This window comes from Larimichthys crocea, chromosome IV, assembly GCF_000972845.2.
Source record: "Larimichthys crocea isolate SSNF chromosome IV, L_crocea_2.0, whole genome shotgun sequence".
Taxonomy (NCBI): domain Eukaryota; kingdom Metazoa; phylum Chordata; class Actinopteri; family Sciaenidae; genus Larimichthys; species Larimichthys crocea.
The window spans coordinates 1,252,642-1,266,520 of NC_040014.1; the positions used below are offsets into that span (position 1 = coordinate 1,252,642).

Here is a 13,879-nt window from a genome sequence, read left to right on the forward strand (position 1 = left end):
CACTAATGCCTAGACAAGTTTGTTCAAACCTCAGGAAGATTCACAGTTTAGGATGCCCGAACACTCTCTCGTATCTGGTGTCTGGTTACTGAAGTTTCCATACATTGCAGAACAGCACAGCATGGATATACTATATCCAACATAATAAGATAAGTTAATAGAAATGTAGCAGAAGGAAAATAAAAAAGTGTAGAGACAATTTATTTATTTATTTATTATATTAGCTGCAGTTAAGTCAGAAAAGGGACCTTCTTTTGACATTTTGACAGATTGAGAATTGAGTCTTCGTTAAACAACAAAGAGCTTTATAGACAGACACAAAACATGTGGAAATATGTGTATGTGTGTGTGTGGGTGTGTGTCTGTTTTTGGTACAGCTCCATTTTCGGCTACTATTAGACATGGTGAAGGGTTGAGTTGTTATCCCAGGATTTATTTATTGTGATAAATTCTGCCCAAAACAGTGTCAGTCTATAACCTCTGGCTCTGCGCACCAACACAGGTGTCTTTAGTTATTCAGGCTTATTATGCCTCTGCTCAGGTTGAGAACACTATCACTAAGCATGATAGTGGTGTGATTTATCAAGCTGTAACAGGTTGTTTTGTGTTGTGGTGTGTTGGATGTCTTTGTCTATTTCTTTGCTACCTTTTATTGTCTTGAGTTGTGACAAGTAGGAACACTATTAAAGTTTTTTTTAGCACTATGGCTAGCTAGCTTGTTCACAGAGTACTATAATTCACATTATATGACCAGTTTATACTTGTTATAATTATTAATACAATCTAAGGTACCAGACTAACAGGGGACATATTGATATGAACACACATCATTTATGTGGAGTGCTAAGCTTAACAGCCTCTAAAAAACTGAGAACACAGCTAACGAGACATTTACTTGCTGAGAGAAGTTGTCCGTAAAGCAAATTTTTCATGCCACATTTACTGTATTGTTCTTTTCAGCAAACTAGCTTTGATAAATTTACTGTACGCTACCTGCCGAGCATCAAACAGCAGACAAAGTTAGTGAATAACTGGTAAACACGGTGAAGCATTCAGCTGCTAAAAAGCCACATATTCTTCTCAGAATTTTGTTTGTGATCCGACTGTGTCAGGAGAATATATGCTATCATGCAGTTACTGGAAATCCATTGCAAAGAAAAACAACAGAGAGGGAGGGATTGACTGTGTTGTTTTGGGATAAGTATGGAGCTGACTCCCACCATCACACACCGCGCACTGAGCTAATCTATTTCTGATGAATTGTAATACCAAGGACAGGTCGTGTTTGTGCCCACTCATCTGCTTGTTAAATCTCAGTTTCTGACACATTCTGCATTTAAACAGTTTATGACAATTAAGCGTCTTGTTGCAAACAGCCAATCCTGACTTTGTTACCAGTCAAGCTTTTCTCTGTATTTTCTTTTACTTAGTATTCCCTGTTTTATTCATGTCAGAATGCATGGTGGGAGGTGATTTAATAAGCCTAAGCACTCTAATCCAGTTCATTTTATTTATATATTTATGTTCATTACTAAATTTGCGGATAAATGCATGTTAAATCGACATTGACCTGCTACAAACAGCTCACATGAGCTCTATCTTAGGCAATTGGTACAGTGACAAAAACAGAGGCACATTCAGAAGTGTGAGAAGATAAAACTGCAGACATAAAAACAGGACTGGGGAAAAAACACACAAAACACCTGAAAAAGGGAGCAAATCATGAAGTGAGAAAAGGAGAGACAAGTCAGGTAGAAGCAGTTCTCTCTAATAAGTGGAATACGAAGTTTCTAGATGATAAATTGACTGTTACTGTAAACTGGCTTAAACTGTTTTTTGAAAAACTTAAATTGACGTGTGTTCAAGGGGCTCACCCAGTTGAATCATGCTCATTTTGAAAACACTAATTTAAGACTCTCTGAGTCTGGTTCACTGACTCCCATTGATTTTAACGATCCTGAATATGTTAAGGAAGGAGTTTATTATAAAAAATTCAGGTCATTTATTGAGTTCTTGAGTGATGTTGTGCTCCACAGGAATCTTTTCTCGTATCATCGTCAACACCTAGTATGCAATTCATTTCTCCTACGGGGTAATGTACTGCCATGTTTATATTAATATGCATCCAGCCTACTTTCTAAGGCAGCACAGATTAGGGTCTGCTAAAAATCTCTGATAGAATGTGAAGTTGGCCAGCAAGTTCTTGAGAGATGGCTCTGGGGAACCAAAGACAGGCTAACTGTGTTGCACTAACTTCAGTAACTACAACTCCCATGAGAATTTCCCTGTGTTGCAGGATGACATATTGACATATTGTATCTTACCCATGATAGCTACCTTTGCCAATTATTCCAACTTTTTAACCATAATACCTGTGGTCTGAAAACAAGACTAAGAGTCTACAGCCTTGTGCATTGAGCCACGTGTTAATCCTAGCATGCTTACAATTAGAATTCTGATGTTTAAAGTAATGTTCACCATCTTAGTTTAGCTTGTTAGCATGCTAATATTGCTAATTAGCATCACACTAACATCACTAGTTGTGCTAATTCTGATGGTTATATCAACAATTGGAATTTTGACTTGATTATGGTGTTAGATAAAATAGTTAATGGTTCACCAGAGTTATTAGAATTTACCCATGGATGTGTATACCAAGTGTTGAGATATTTCAGTCTACACTGACAGACTGACAGTGCCATCCCTAGGGTGAAATGTCTATGACGTTTGGTTGCATTTTTAAAGCTTGACACTTATCTGGCTACAGTCTGTGACATTTAACCTACATTGGCTATATATTACATATTTTTTATGTACTATGCTTATATAAATGTACCAAAAAACATACTGTTGCACCAGGTTAAGGTAGAAGGTTGGATTTGGAAGTCTAAAATCTATTAAACACTTTATACATAACAACGTTTTCCTACACATTGAAGACCATTTTAATTCTGTCCCTTCACTAGGAGCGTGTAGTGGTGGAGAGTTCTGATTGGCTGGCGGTGGTTCCATATTGGGCAACGTGGCCCTTCCAGACGCTGTTGTTACCACGACGACATGTCCTCAGAATCAATGACCTGACAACAGAGGAGAGGGAGGGTGAGTGTGTGTGCGTGCGTGTGTGTGCGTGTGTGTGTGTGTGTGTGTGTGTGTGTGTGTGTGTGTGTGTGTGCCTGTGTGTGTGCCTGTGTGTGTGTGTGAAGATACTGACAATGTGAGTGACTGAGAGAGTGATAAGACAATTAAGAGTAGTTTAAGATGACTCAGCGGCTCAGTGGGAAACCCGCAGGTTTGATTCCCAGCCAAGATGCTTCTTGTGTGTGTGTGTGTGTGGATCTTGCATGATCAGTCGCCATACATTCGAATCAAATTTCAAATTAAATATATGAATTCAATTAAAAATGAAATACATCTAAAAACTAACCAATTAAAAAAATGAATCAAAGTCATTATCACACAACATTATTGTCTGTAAATAAATAATCCCTCTGTTACACTATGCTTATTAAATCTGGTACATTCATGTTGATTGCATATATTGTTTACCCGTCTACCCTCCCAACATTATATATTTTAGTTAAGATAATGAAATGCTTGGGTAATAGTTGAATAAATTGGTTATTTGCAGTTGTTCACTTCCCTTTCTTCGAACATTATGGTGTTTAAATGACTCTGGCAGATGGTGTGTTATTTTTGCTGTCAGAGGATGAATTCTCTTAAGATCGAAGTGATCTAGTGAGATTACCTACCACTCCCTCTCAAGGACAAAACACTTCTGCATCTGGAAATTAACTAAGGGCTCATTTGGAAGACTTCTGTTGACATTCGAGAGTCTGTTTAGCTGATTGAGCTTGTGTGTAATGAAGGTGTGAAGCCCCAGGCACATCGATAAGAAGGATCAGTAGGATAGGTGTCTTCTGAGACACAGCCCATTACCACTGTGTCACAGTGAATGCCAGAGATGTGGAATAACAAATCAAAATCAGCTCCTGCAATCGGTAGGTAGAAGGACAATGAGGACGAGTATTTTCAGTAGCATTTTCGGCTGATACTCATCTCTTTTATTATTTCTTGAAATGTGATCAACCAATAATAAACCACAGAAGAGCCTATATGTAGACGTTTCACTAAACACACAGATATTGTTAAATAAAAATAGAACGATTTATTATTCTCAGCTGATTTGTATGCTGTAAATATCACATCCAGCGTCATATTAAGTGTCAATTGAAGAAGTTGTCTCAAATTTGAATCTGTTTTTTGATGCTGTCGGATCTGTCCAGGGTTTGTGTGTGAGTGAGAAACTGTGTGTTTTTATGGAACCATGTATTTGTTTTTCTATCTCTGGTCCTGACTTATTTCTCATGTGTTGTTAGGCATTTCTTTTGTATTTAATTTCCCATCAATAACAATGATTTTATCTTCTTTTTAACTGACAGCATTTCTATACATCCCTCTCTCAATTTTCCTTTTTCGTTTTCAGGTGTTTTTTCTTACATACCCTCGCTTCAACCTCCCTTCCTCATGTCATTCATTATTAACAATGTTCACTAACAAATGTCTTCTCTCTGCCGCCTGCCCACCTTCCTTCTGTTTTCTCACAGTACACTATGTCCCTTTCTTCTCTCTGTCTGTTTATCAGGTTTGGCTGACATTATGAAGCGCCTGCTGACCAAGTATGACAATCTGTTTGAAATCTCTTTCCCGTACTCCATGGGCTGGCACGGTAAGGCAAAAAGTAGAGAGTTGTGTGTTTAAAAAGGAAAGAAAAAAAAGTTTCAGTATAAATGTGATTACCTGCTTAAAGTATCTTTTGTAAAGTGACAGAAGGAGAGAGGGGCAGATGGTGTGAAAGTTTAAAGACATTTTCAATTATAAATAAATCTAAATACATGAAGATTTGTGGATGGATTGGTGGATTATAACACAAATAGTGCTACAAACTGGAGGCTGTTCACATATCAGGCCAGCCATAAACGAATTCACGTAGTCAGTTTGATATGTGAATGAGCTCCACTCCACTAGTCTGACAGCAATGTGCTCATCTGTGTTATAATCCGCAAAAGCCAGTCATGAAATGTGTGAAGTTAAGTCTTTTCACAGTCAGGATTTTTAAAGACTTCTAGTGTTGTACCAAATTAAACCGGAATGACAAGTGATAAAGAGGGAAGGGATGCATTAAAATGCTTTCACACCTCAGGTTTTCAACACCTTCCTGCCTTTCTCTCTTTTTACACTTTTTTTTCCCTATTTCCTTCCCCTGCTTCTTGAAGTTAGTGTTCACCCTGAGTTGTGCTGTTCACATCAGATCCATCATTTTTAATGAAAAGCCCTTCTCTGCACATCTTTTACAATCTTTGAGGGTGGAAATCAGTCAGTCTTTTTTCTCTCAAATATAATTTTACTTTAGCTGATGTCACACACCAGCATGATATTAATATCACGTAAGATAATTTATGAGCTTGGGAAAGATTTATGTAAGTTAGAAGGCAGTGTGCATTTTCTACAGGTTAGATAAGCCTTGTTGCATTTCAATCATCCCCGCAGTAATAAATTGACGAGAAACTCTCAGCTTTGATGTCACCCTCTTATTACCACTTCAATGCACACTCACACTCATCAGCATATTTAATGTTTTGTCTGTTACATCGTCACCACGGACAGCAGGAGTTCTCACAGGTTAAGAGCACTCATAATTTTATTGCAGGTTTTTATCATCGGTTATGGGGAGACAGAAAAAAAACGTATCGTTTTATCCTTGAACATCAAAGTGGCAGGGTCTTCAATGCTTAAAACAAAAAGGTGACATGTCTTCTGCATTTATTTTTTAGCCATTAATAACAACTACTATACTGCAAGTAGAAACATCTGTAGCTGTGAAGTGAAGCCAATGCAGAGTGCCAAAAATTGCAGCTCCTCGAACAGCTACTTGAGGCTGGTCAGATCTACAAAAACCCCAACTTCACAGCAGAAATAAACATGTTTACAACCTGGTACAAAAAACGTTTTTGGTCTCTATAGCTAATTTCCCTGTTCATGCAGCTGCCCTGAGCCTGAATCTCTATATAACTCAGACAGTGATACTCACAACTCTCCTATTATCACTAACATTTCCTATTTACAGAGCGGAGGATGTTTACAACCACCAGATGTTTTTTTCAGTGCATACATCGAGATTAAAGCTAGTGGACTGTGAGGAGATACTGAATTTGAAATAAAGTGTATTGGACTAGAATTGCATTACCTAGAATCACTTATTTCCTTGGTCTAATATTTACTCCTCTTTTATCTCTATTTTGGTCTCTACCAGCTGGTATATGGCTCTTGAACTGCTCAGTACTAAATGCTCAATGGTGCTAACTTTGTTTGTGTACCATTTGTTTCTGGGAAGGAGTGTCTTGAAATGTTTTTGGTGAAAACTGCTATCTGCTGCAGCTGGAATAGTCTCAACATTGCAGTGTTGAGACTGATCCAAAACAGAGATGTAAGGTAAAAGATGCTAAAACATAGAGCTGAGGTATACTGCAGTGTCAGTGGATAATTCTTTATGCCTGTCATCATCAGCGACATCCTTCACATTACGCACATCTGATCAATTGCTAATATAAAAACATTGATTAGAGCAGGTTTAAAGTTGGTTTCACCAACCCAGTGGTTTTGATCACTTTTGCTGGATATTTTATTATCAGTAGAAAAGTTTCTCACTTTCACAGCGTGTGAGTTAGGTTTATTTGTCTCTCCTGCCTGTCCTTCAAGGTATTGTTTATTTATTCGTCGAGGATATGGCTCACAAATTCATGTCCCCAGAGATATATTGAATAATCATTTTACGGCGAATGCGAGAATGTTCTGCTGTTGTTTGCTGAACTTTGTTTCACCTCTGGTGCTGAGAGAAGTTCTAATCCTGTTGTTTAAGATCGAGAAATAACCGAAGCCGTCAGATATGTGCAATTAACATCTCTATCTTAGTATTGATCTTTATAATTAAGAATTATGACAATCTTTTCACATCAAACCTAATCAATCTTATACACACAGCTATGCCTCCATATCATTTATTCTGATGTGTCTTTGTCTCAGATGTGAGCACTCCACTATCAAGAGATCAATCGTCTTTCATCTTTTAAAGGAGCAAGAGCTCACTTCAATTAGATACACTGCACACTTTTAGCATGCTTAAAAGTGTGAGGAAAAGTAGTGGGATTTTAATGGCATAGAGCTCGGTATGGTGATTTCCTCTGTCAACATCCACAGGATATTTTTAAAATTCTGATCTTAAAGAGCACATCTTAAGTAAACCTGAAGACTTGACTGAGTGAGATTAATTGCAGGAAGTTTTTGTGACTGTGAAATTGATTAAGATTGAAGATTATAGCAATTTAAATATTGTAAGAGAATACTTTAATACACTAGTCTACATTACACTTCATTATGTAGGTTTTTAGGTTGCTGTTTTCAACGTTTGCTACAGTTTCTCACCCTGAACATGTTCATCTCAACTTATTTTTCACCACTGTGTGTCTGGATCCTGAACCCATTCTCCGGTATTCCCCATTATTTTTGTATCACAGTAGACACTTGAACCAGGAACAAGACAGCAAGTGAACATATACAAAGAAATTGTGGGTATGTCACCTTTGCAATGAGGGGCTAATTAGCCTTTCATTTTGACAGAGCGCACATATTTTGCATTGCATCTGTCAAGAAGCGGGTATAGATCTTTTAACTACTGCCAGGCCAAGGGTTTATGTGACAAAGTAGTGTGCAGAAACATAAACAACTGTATGCATTGTACAGAAAGGTCAGGAACAGACGTCAAGACATCTGCAGCTCAGCACAGACACTGGCTGATATTTACCTGTACTGAGACAGTGAGAGAGCTATTGTGAGCAAGAGAGACACCTTGCAACGGATTCAATCCAGAACAAAGGTTAGCAGAATGCAGCGATGCGATGAGTGATGTGTGACAGAGAGGTGAGCAGTGTCGTCACGGCTGAGTGATTCTTTTATAAACTAAAGGTTGCAGGTTCAATCCCTGCAGCAGTTGTGTCCTGCTGAGTTGTTTTTAGAGACAGGGAGCCTCATTGCTCACTGACTGCACATCATTTCTACTCAATCTAAAGACCACAGCAGGAATCTAGATGCCATACCAAGATAACTTGTACACATTTAGGGTAGGTTTCTCAGGTAGACCTTAGGCCTGTTTTTCTGCTCAAGTACCATTTTTAAACCTGTTTTTGAAGTCATGCTAGTTGTGGTGTGGCTCTATGGGTGAGAATGTCAGTCTGTTGTCTGATCAATCAGTCTGCCACTTAACATTAATAGTTCCCAGACAATGCTGGTGATGAGCTTTTGTCAAGTGCTACTGTGAGGTTCACATTTGTGGTTAAAGTGTAACTCCAAGGAAATTTGAAAAAATGCAGCAGAGGACAGTCACTGTAGAGGGCATGGCTTTATGGTTACATAATGTAAGATGTGGGGGGTTCATCATGAAAGGAATACAAATGTAGTGAGAACGAACAAAGCTTTTCAGCAACATGACTAAACACCCATATACACTGGTTTTCATCTGGGTTCAGTTACACTTTAAGAGTGAAATGTCTCAACAACTATTTGTTGGATTGCCCTCAAAACCTGGTACAGACATGTCTCCTCAGGATGAATTGCAACTTTTGTGATGCCACCATCAGGTCAAAACTGTATTTTGTTGATATCTAAAGACCTACAAAACATTTCTGTCACCCTCAGATTTACTGTATGTTTACTGATAAATAGTAACTTTTAATATGCTGTGCTAAACTAAGGTAGTAAATGTTATTACCAGTTGAACATTATTTTAGCGCTGTCACTGTGAGCATGTTCGCGTTTAGCTCAAAGCACAGCTGTCTCTATATGCAGCTTCATAGAGCCGCTAGCCTAGTTTGGAATTCAGTCAAAGGAATCATAAATTTAAGTTTATTGATGTCTGTCAGCACTATTTCAACATAGATTAACGTTCACCACCCGCAAGAATAAAATCTTCCTAACCGCCAACCTAATCAATTCTTCAGGCTGTTTACTTCTTTTAAGTGTCGACCACTTTTGTCTTTGGTGTAGGTTTTTTAGCTTCTATTGTTTTGTCTTTTGTTTTTTGCTCTTTCAATTCTGAATCATGAGCTTTTTGTTATCGCTTTCATTTTTCATGTACAGCCTCAGGCCAATGAGGTGAGCACATAGTCTGCCTATTAAGAGCTAATGACTAGGTTGAATTAAACCCTTTACCTTCATCGTCAGGATGTAACTCAGGGGTCTCCAAATTGTTCCACAAAGGACCGGTGTGGCTGCAGGTTTTTGTTCCAACCAACCAAGAGCACATAATTTGACCAATCAACTCTCTGAAGACTGAGATCAGTTGATTAAATGAGTCAAGTCTGATGTGCTGCCGTTAGGTTGGAAGGAAAACGTGCAGCCACATCGGCCCTGTGTGGAACAGTTTGGAGACCCCTGATGTACCTAATCAACTCTAAGATGTTGAAGAGAATATATATAGATTATACCTCAGATCAGTTTCAGAGAATGAAGTGCTATAGATTTTTTCAAAGCAAAGCAGCCTAAATAATATAAAAATATAATAATAGAGAAATGATACAATCTGCAAACTGTAGTGTGGAGAGAGAGAAGGACAGAGCATGAGAGGGTGCAGAGATCAACTCTTTTTCTTCTTATTTTATCTGATTTCAAATCTTTTGAAGTAAAATCTCAGTTTAAAAGTTGGCTGTGGTGAAGGCTCCTGCACATTTTATGTTATCTTGATTTTAGGCTTTATTCTGTTTGATTTCTTAGATCGTGACTAAAACTCACAGGTCACGTTACAGAAGTGTGTTGAAGGTTATTGCCCGGTAGTCGTTTCATCTGATTTACTGTGGCCTTGTTAGAGAAAAAGAAGTAAAACATTGAGAAGGATTTCAGATGAGAATTTGCTTGAAATGACAAACAATAAAATGAAGTCTTTATATCATCATTAAAACATACAATACCAGAAATTAGGTATGTGTAATATTATATGACAGTCTCATAATAGCTCCCTCTTTTTCTGACTGACAGGCTACACCTACCTGTCTAACTATCTGTGAAATATCACAGTTTGCTTTATTAGTACCTTCCTATTTCTCGTAACTAAAAACATGAAAAGGGTGAGAGGCAAGTATCGGGCTGCTGGGCAAAGATCAAGAAAGAGGTGAAGCAGTAAAATTAATATTCACTTTGGTATCAAATGTTAAAAGCAACTACACCACTAGACTACTCCTCCAGTAGATCAGTTAGTTTCGTATCCCACCTTTCTAGAGTAAGAGCTGAAAATGTTTCATGATCCCTGATGATGTGGAGAAATAATTGATTTCTTTCTAGTCTGACAGATATATTGGTCAGATTTTATTGACCAATATTTGTGTTTTTTTGTTTGTTTGTTTTTTTACTTATCTATAATTCCCATTGAAGTTTGCTGTTTCAGTATACTAATGTCATTTGGAGTTTATTGTGAAACTATACAATATCTTCGCCCAATGTCAAGGATTGGCTCTAGCCCCTAATCCTGCAAAAGATAAGCTGTTATGGAAAATGAATCATTTACAATCTTTTGCATCCATTACATATGTTTTTCAAAGGTTTTGTGATAACTATGTTTGAGGGATCATTACAAAAAAAAAAGTTGTTATTTATATATAAAATGAATATTGGCCGATATATCTATCGTGTTTTACTCCCTAAGCATCAGCTCCAAAAACTAACTAGGCGAGGTAATGATCTGGCGTCTTGTCCAGGGTGTACTCCGCCTTTACCCAATGTGGCGCTGGGATCGGCTCCAGCCCCCTGCCACCCTGATTCGGATAAGTGGTTATGTGAAATGGATAGATGGATGTAACTAACTAGTCCTAATGGACTGCTACTGCTTTCCTGGTGTTTTCTGCTGCTTCTCATGAACTTGATCAAACTGTTTTTTTAATTGGTAGAACTTTCAACTCCCAAAAAAAGTTCATTATTTTAACTTTATCAAGGGGGATTAAGGGAAAAGAGAGATTATAATAGATGTGTTGTAGGGTACTAACACTCACACACATACATAATGCATACACACTGACCCGCTAATTTTGGAAAACACACACTCTCATCCATACACACACTCATCCACAGACCTGGCCCACATAATGAGTTGCATTATCTCCCCATCTGTGTTTGTGTTTTATTTTAGCTCATTTGGAAGCAGTCAGCTTTTATTTAGGGCTAGGCTTATTAGTAGCAGTGCTGAAACAGAAGTGGTTGGATGGTGTTCAAGTCACCTGGGAAATTATTGATAAGATAAAGCTACCTGCTTATTCCTACAGGGGGGAAACACACAACACATTACAGGCTGTATTAACTGGTTGGATGAAGGATTAGGACACAGAGAGAAGACAGATAGACATGTAGGGGCAGATAAAGTTATTCACATGCATGAAGTACAGTATTATATTACAAGATATATTAAAGTAGTATAAACTGTGTTGCATGATCTGTCTGTACACTGTTATGATTGGTGGTCCCTTATCTATAATTTATATTCATTCTAAAATATGCGCTTCTAACATACTTACACACATGCAGCAGAGCAAACACACCTAAAAAGATCTAAAAGTAGGTAATTGTCTACTAATAGGAGCATCCGCCTCTATTCATTCCTTATCTGGACTCTTTAGTCTTTTCTTTGTTCTTCCTTTTTCTTCTACCACCCATTAGTGGACCCCCTGTCGTCTCTATATGTGTCTGACCAGCCCCCATTGTCAGGAAACTTGCAATTTTTCACGCAGTAATTGCAAGTCAAGTTATACGTGCAGATGGTAAAAAATTAAAGGAAAAACCTGAATAAAAGAGGAGAGAAACATGATTAATGCAGATGCTTGCATAGAGGGAATGAGAAACCTATAGATGGTTTGTTGAGTATGAATATTATCAGGTCAGTCAAATGCTACGGTCCTCCAATATCTAAAGCTTTCACACACATGGCCATTTGCCACAGTCAACCTTTTTTCCCCCCCCCCCCCAGGTTTATTTTTTTATATCCAGTCACTTTAACTCCAGGCTTAACTGGTAACACTGCATGAAGAATTGTTGCCATGGTTACCTGCAGTTTTAATGAAAAAAAAAAAAGAGCGCTTAAGCTGTTCACCATTGCCCTGCAGCCCTCTAACCTGGTAATTTCAAAGATGACATGAGGACTGAGCAGCTCAGATGACTTTGGAGGCGTGACTTGAGGTGTGGTTAAGGTTCTAAAACCATCAACTCATCTGGATACTCTTTGCCAGGCTAGCACCCACCAGTGTGAACAAAGCTATTGATTGACTGGATGAGTAAAACTGGTGCTGCGTCTCTTCTTTCTCTTAACTTAGGAGCTCCGACTGGCCCCCATTTAAAGGAAGACAACTCTCACTGGCAGCTGCATGCTCACTACTACCCTCCTCTGCTGCGTTCAGCCACGGTTAAGAAGTTTATGGTGGGCTATGAGATGCTGGCCCAGGAGCAAAGGGACCTCACCCCTGAACAGGTGAGTAATGTAACCAGACAATTGTAACTTACATTTATTTTCATGCTTGCAGTCACTGCGCAGATGGAGATTCACAGTCATAACTTGCATAAAAGCTTTGGAGATTAAATTTGAGATTAGTGTGGGGTTGTCTCTTAAATTTGTCTTATTAATGTCTTATTAACTTATTATTGTTTTGACTCCCTCATCAAAAGCTGACCCTTCTCCAACATACTAATTAGAATGCAAAACCAGGATTGCATTCTTTGCATTTGACTTTAAAACTGAGTAAAAGCTTGGTACTGCTGTGTTCTTGTATTGTCAGGCTGCTGAGAAGCTAAGGAACCTCCCAGAAGAGCATTATAAAAGCAGACATAACCAGGAAAAGGGTAGAGGAAACGAAAAAGAAGATGGAGGAAAGTAAAAGTCAAAGCGAAACGACTTGTGTGATGGTTAGAACAGAAGGGACAATATAGCTTTATTTAAGATAAAATATATATTTTGGAAACATACAGTTTCCTGTTGGTTTGTTTTGGAAAAAATATTAAAATTGCATAAATAGCCAATTATATGTAACTGTAATATTTTTCTCTGAACTGGTGCAACATGTTAAAGTGCCTTTATGAAGACAAAGCTGGCACTGGGCTCCTTACTGCAATTATAAAATGGACTTCTAACAGAATGTGCTATGGAAGCCATCCTCCATGTTTTATGGAGATAATGAGAGAACATTGTTCTTTTCTTCTCTGCTGTCCCTTCTGCAGAATTTAAACAAACTTTGTGGTTGAAAGGTTTCCAACACGACCAAACAACAAACAAAGCTTTTACTACAACAACAGCACAGTGAGTGTGATCAGTGATTCAAATGAATGCCTTTGTTTCTTGAAAATGTTTTTACATAGAAAGAAATTGTTGAATTAGTTTGACGGCTTTCAGCCACGAAAGCCTGACAAGATCAATGCTTCATTTTATAAAGAAAATGAATGATTTAAAAGATGCCATGTTTCCTGTTTACATTAACAGAGTCAGTATTCTTCTGAATTAACATCAGTTTTACTTCATAACAAAAATGGCATATTCAGAGTTTGAAATGTTTTACACACATTGATAATAAAGTGTTTCAAATGAAATACAGTATATGTTTAGTATACTTTGGCCTGCAATACACCACCAATTCTCAATATCCATGAAACGTTTTTTATCATGATATACACCCTACATCCCTTCAGTCAAACATGCATCATGGTATGTTGTGGAAATATGTAACATACATGTCTTAAAGCTACATACATGAGGGGATCCCCAGTATATTCCCTATTTCGTAAGGGGCCCTTGGCTGAAAAT

General features: G+C 37.9%; 1 protein-coding gene across 1 annotated transcript in view; it reads left to right on the plus strand.

Moving 5' to 3' along the window:
* Positions 1-13,665, plus strand: part of galt (galactose-1-phosphate uridylyltransferase) — a 30,010-nt gene extending 16,345 nt beyond the window's left edge. The window contains exons 8-11 of the mRNA XM_010742243.3: positions 2,967-3,099; positions 4,643-4,726; positions 12,402-12,556; positions 12,861-13,665. Of these exons, the coding sequence (XP_010740545.2) occupies positions 2,967-3,099; positions 4,643-4,726; positions 12,402-12,556; positions 12,861-12,959 (471 nt within the window). The 3' untranslated portion in view covers positions 12,960-13,665. The remainder of the gene's footprint in view (positions 1-2,966; positions 3,100-4,642; positions 4,727-12,401; positions 12,557-12,860) is intronic.
* The last annotated feature ends 214 nt before the right edge of the window (positions 13,666-13,879 follow it).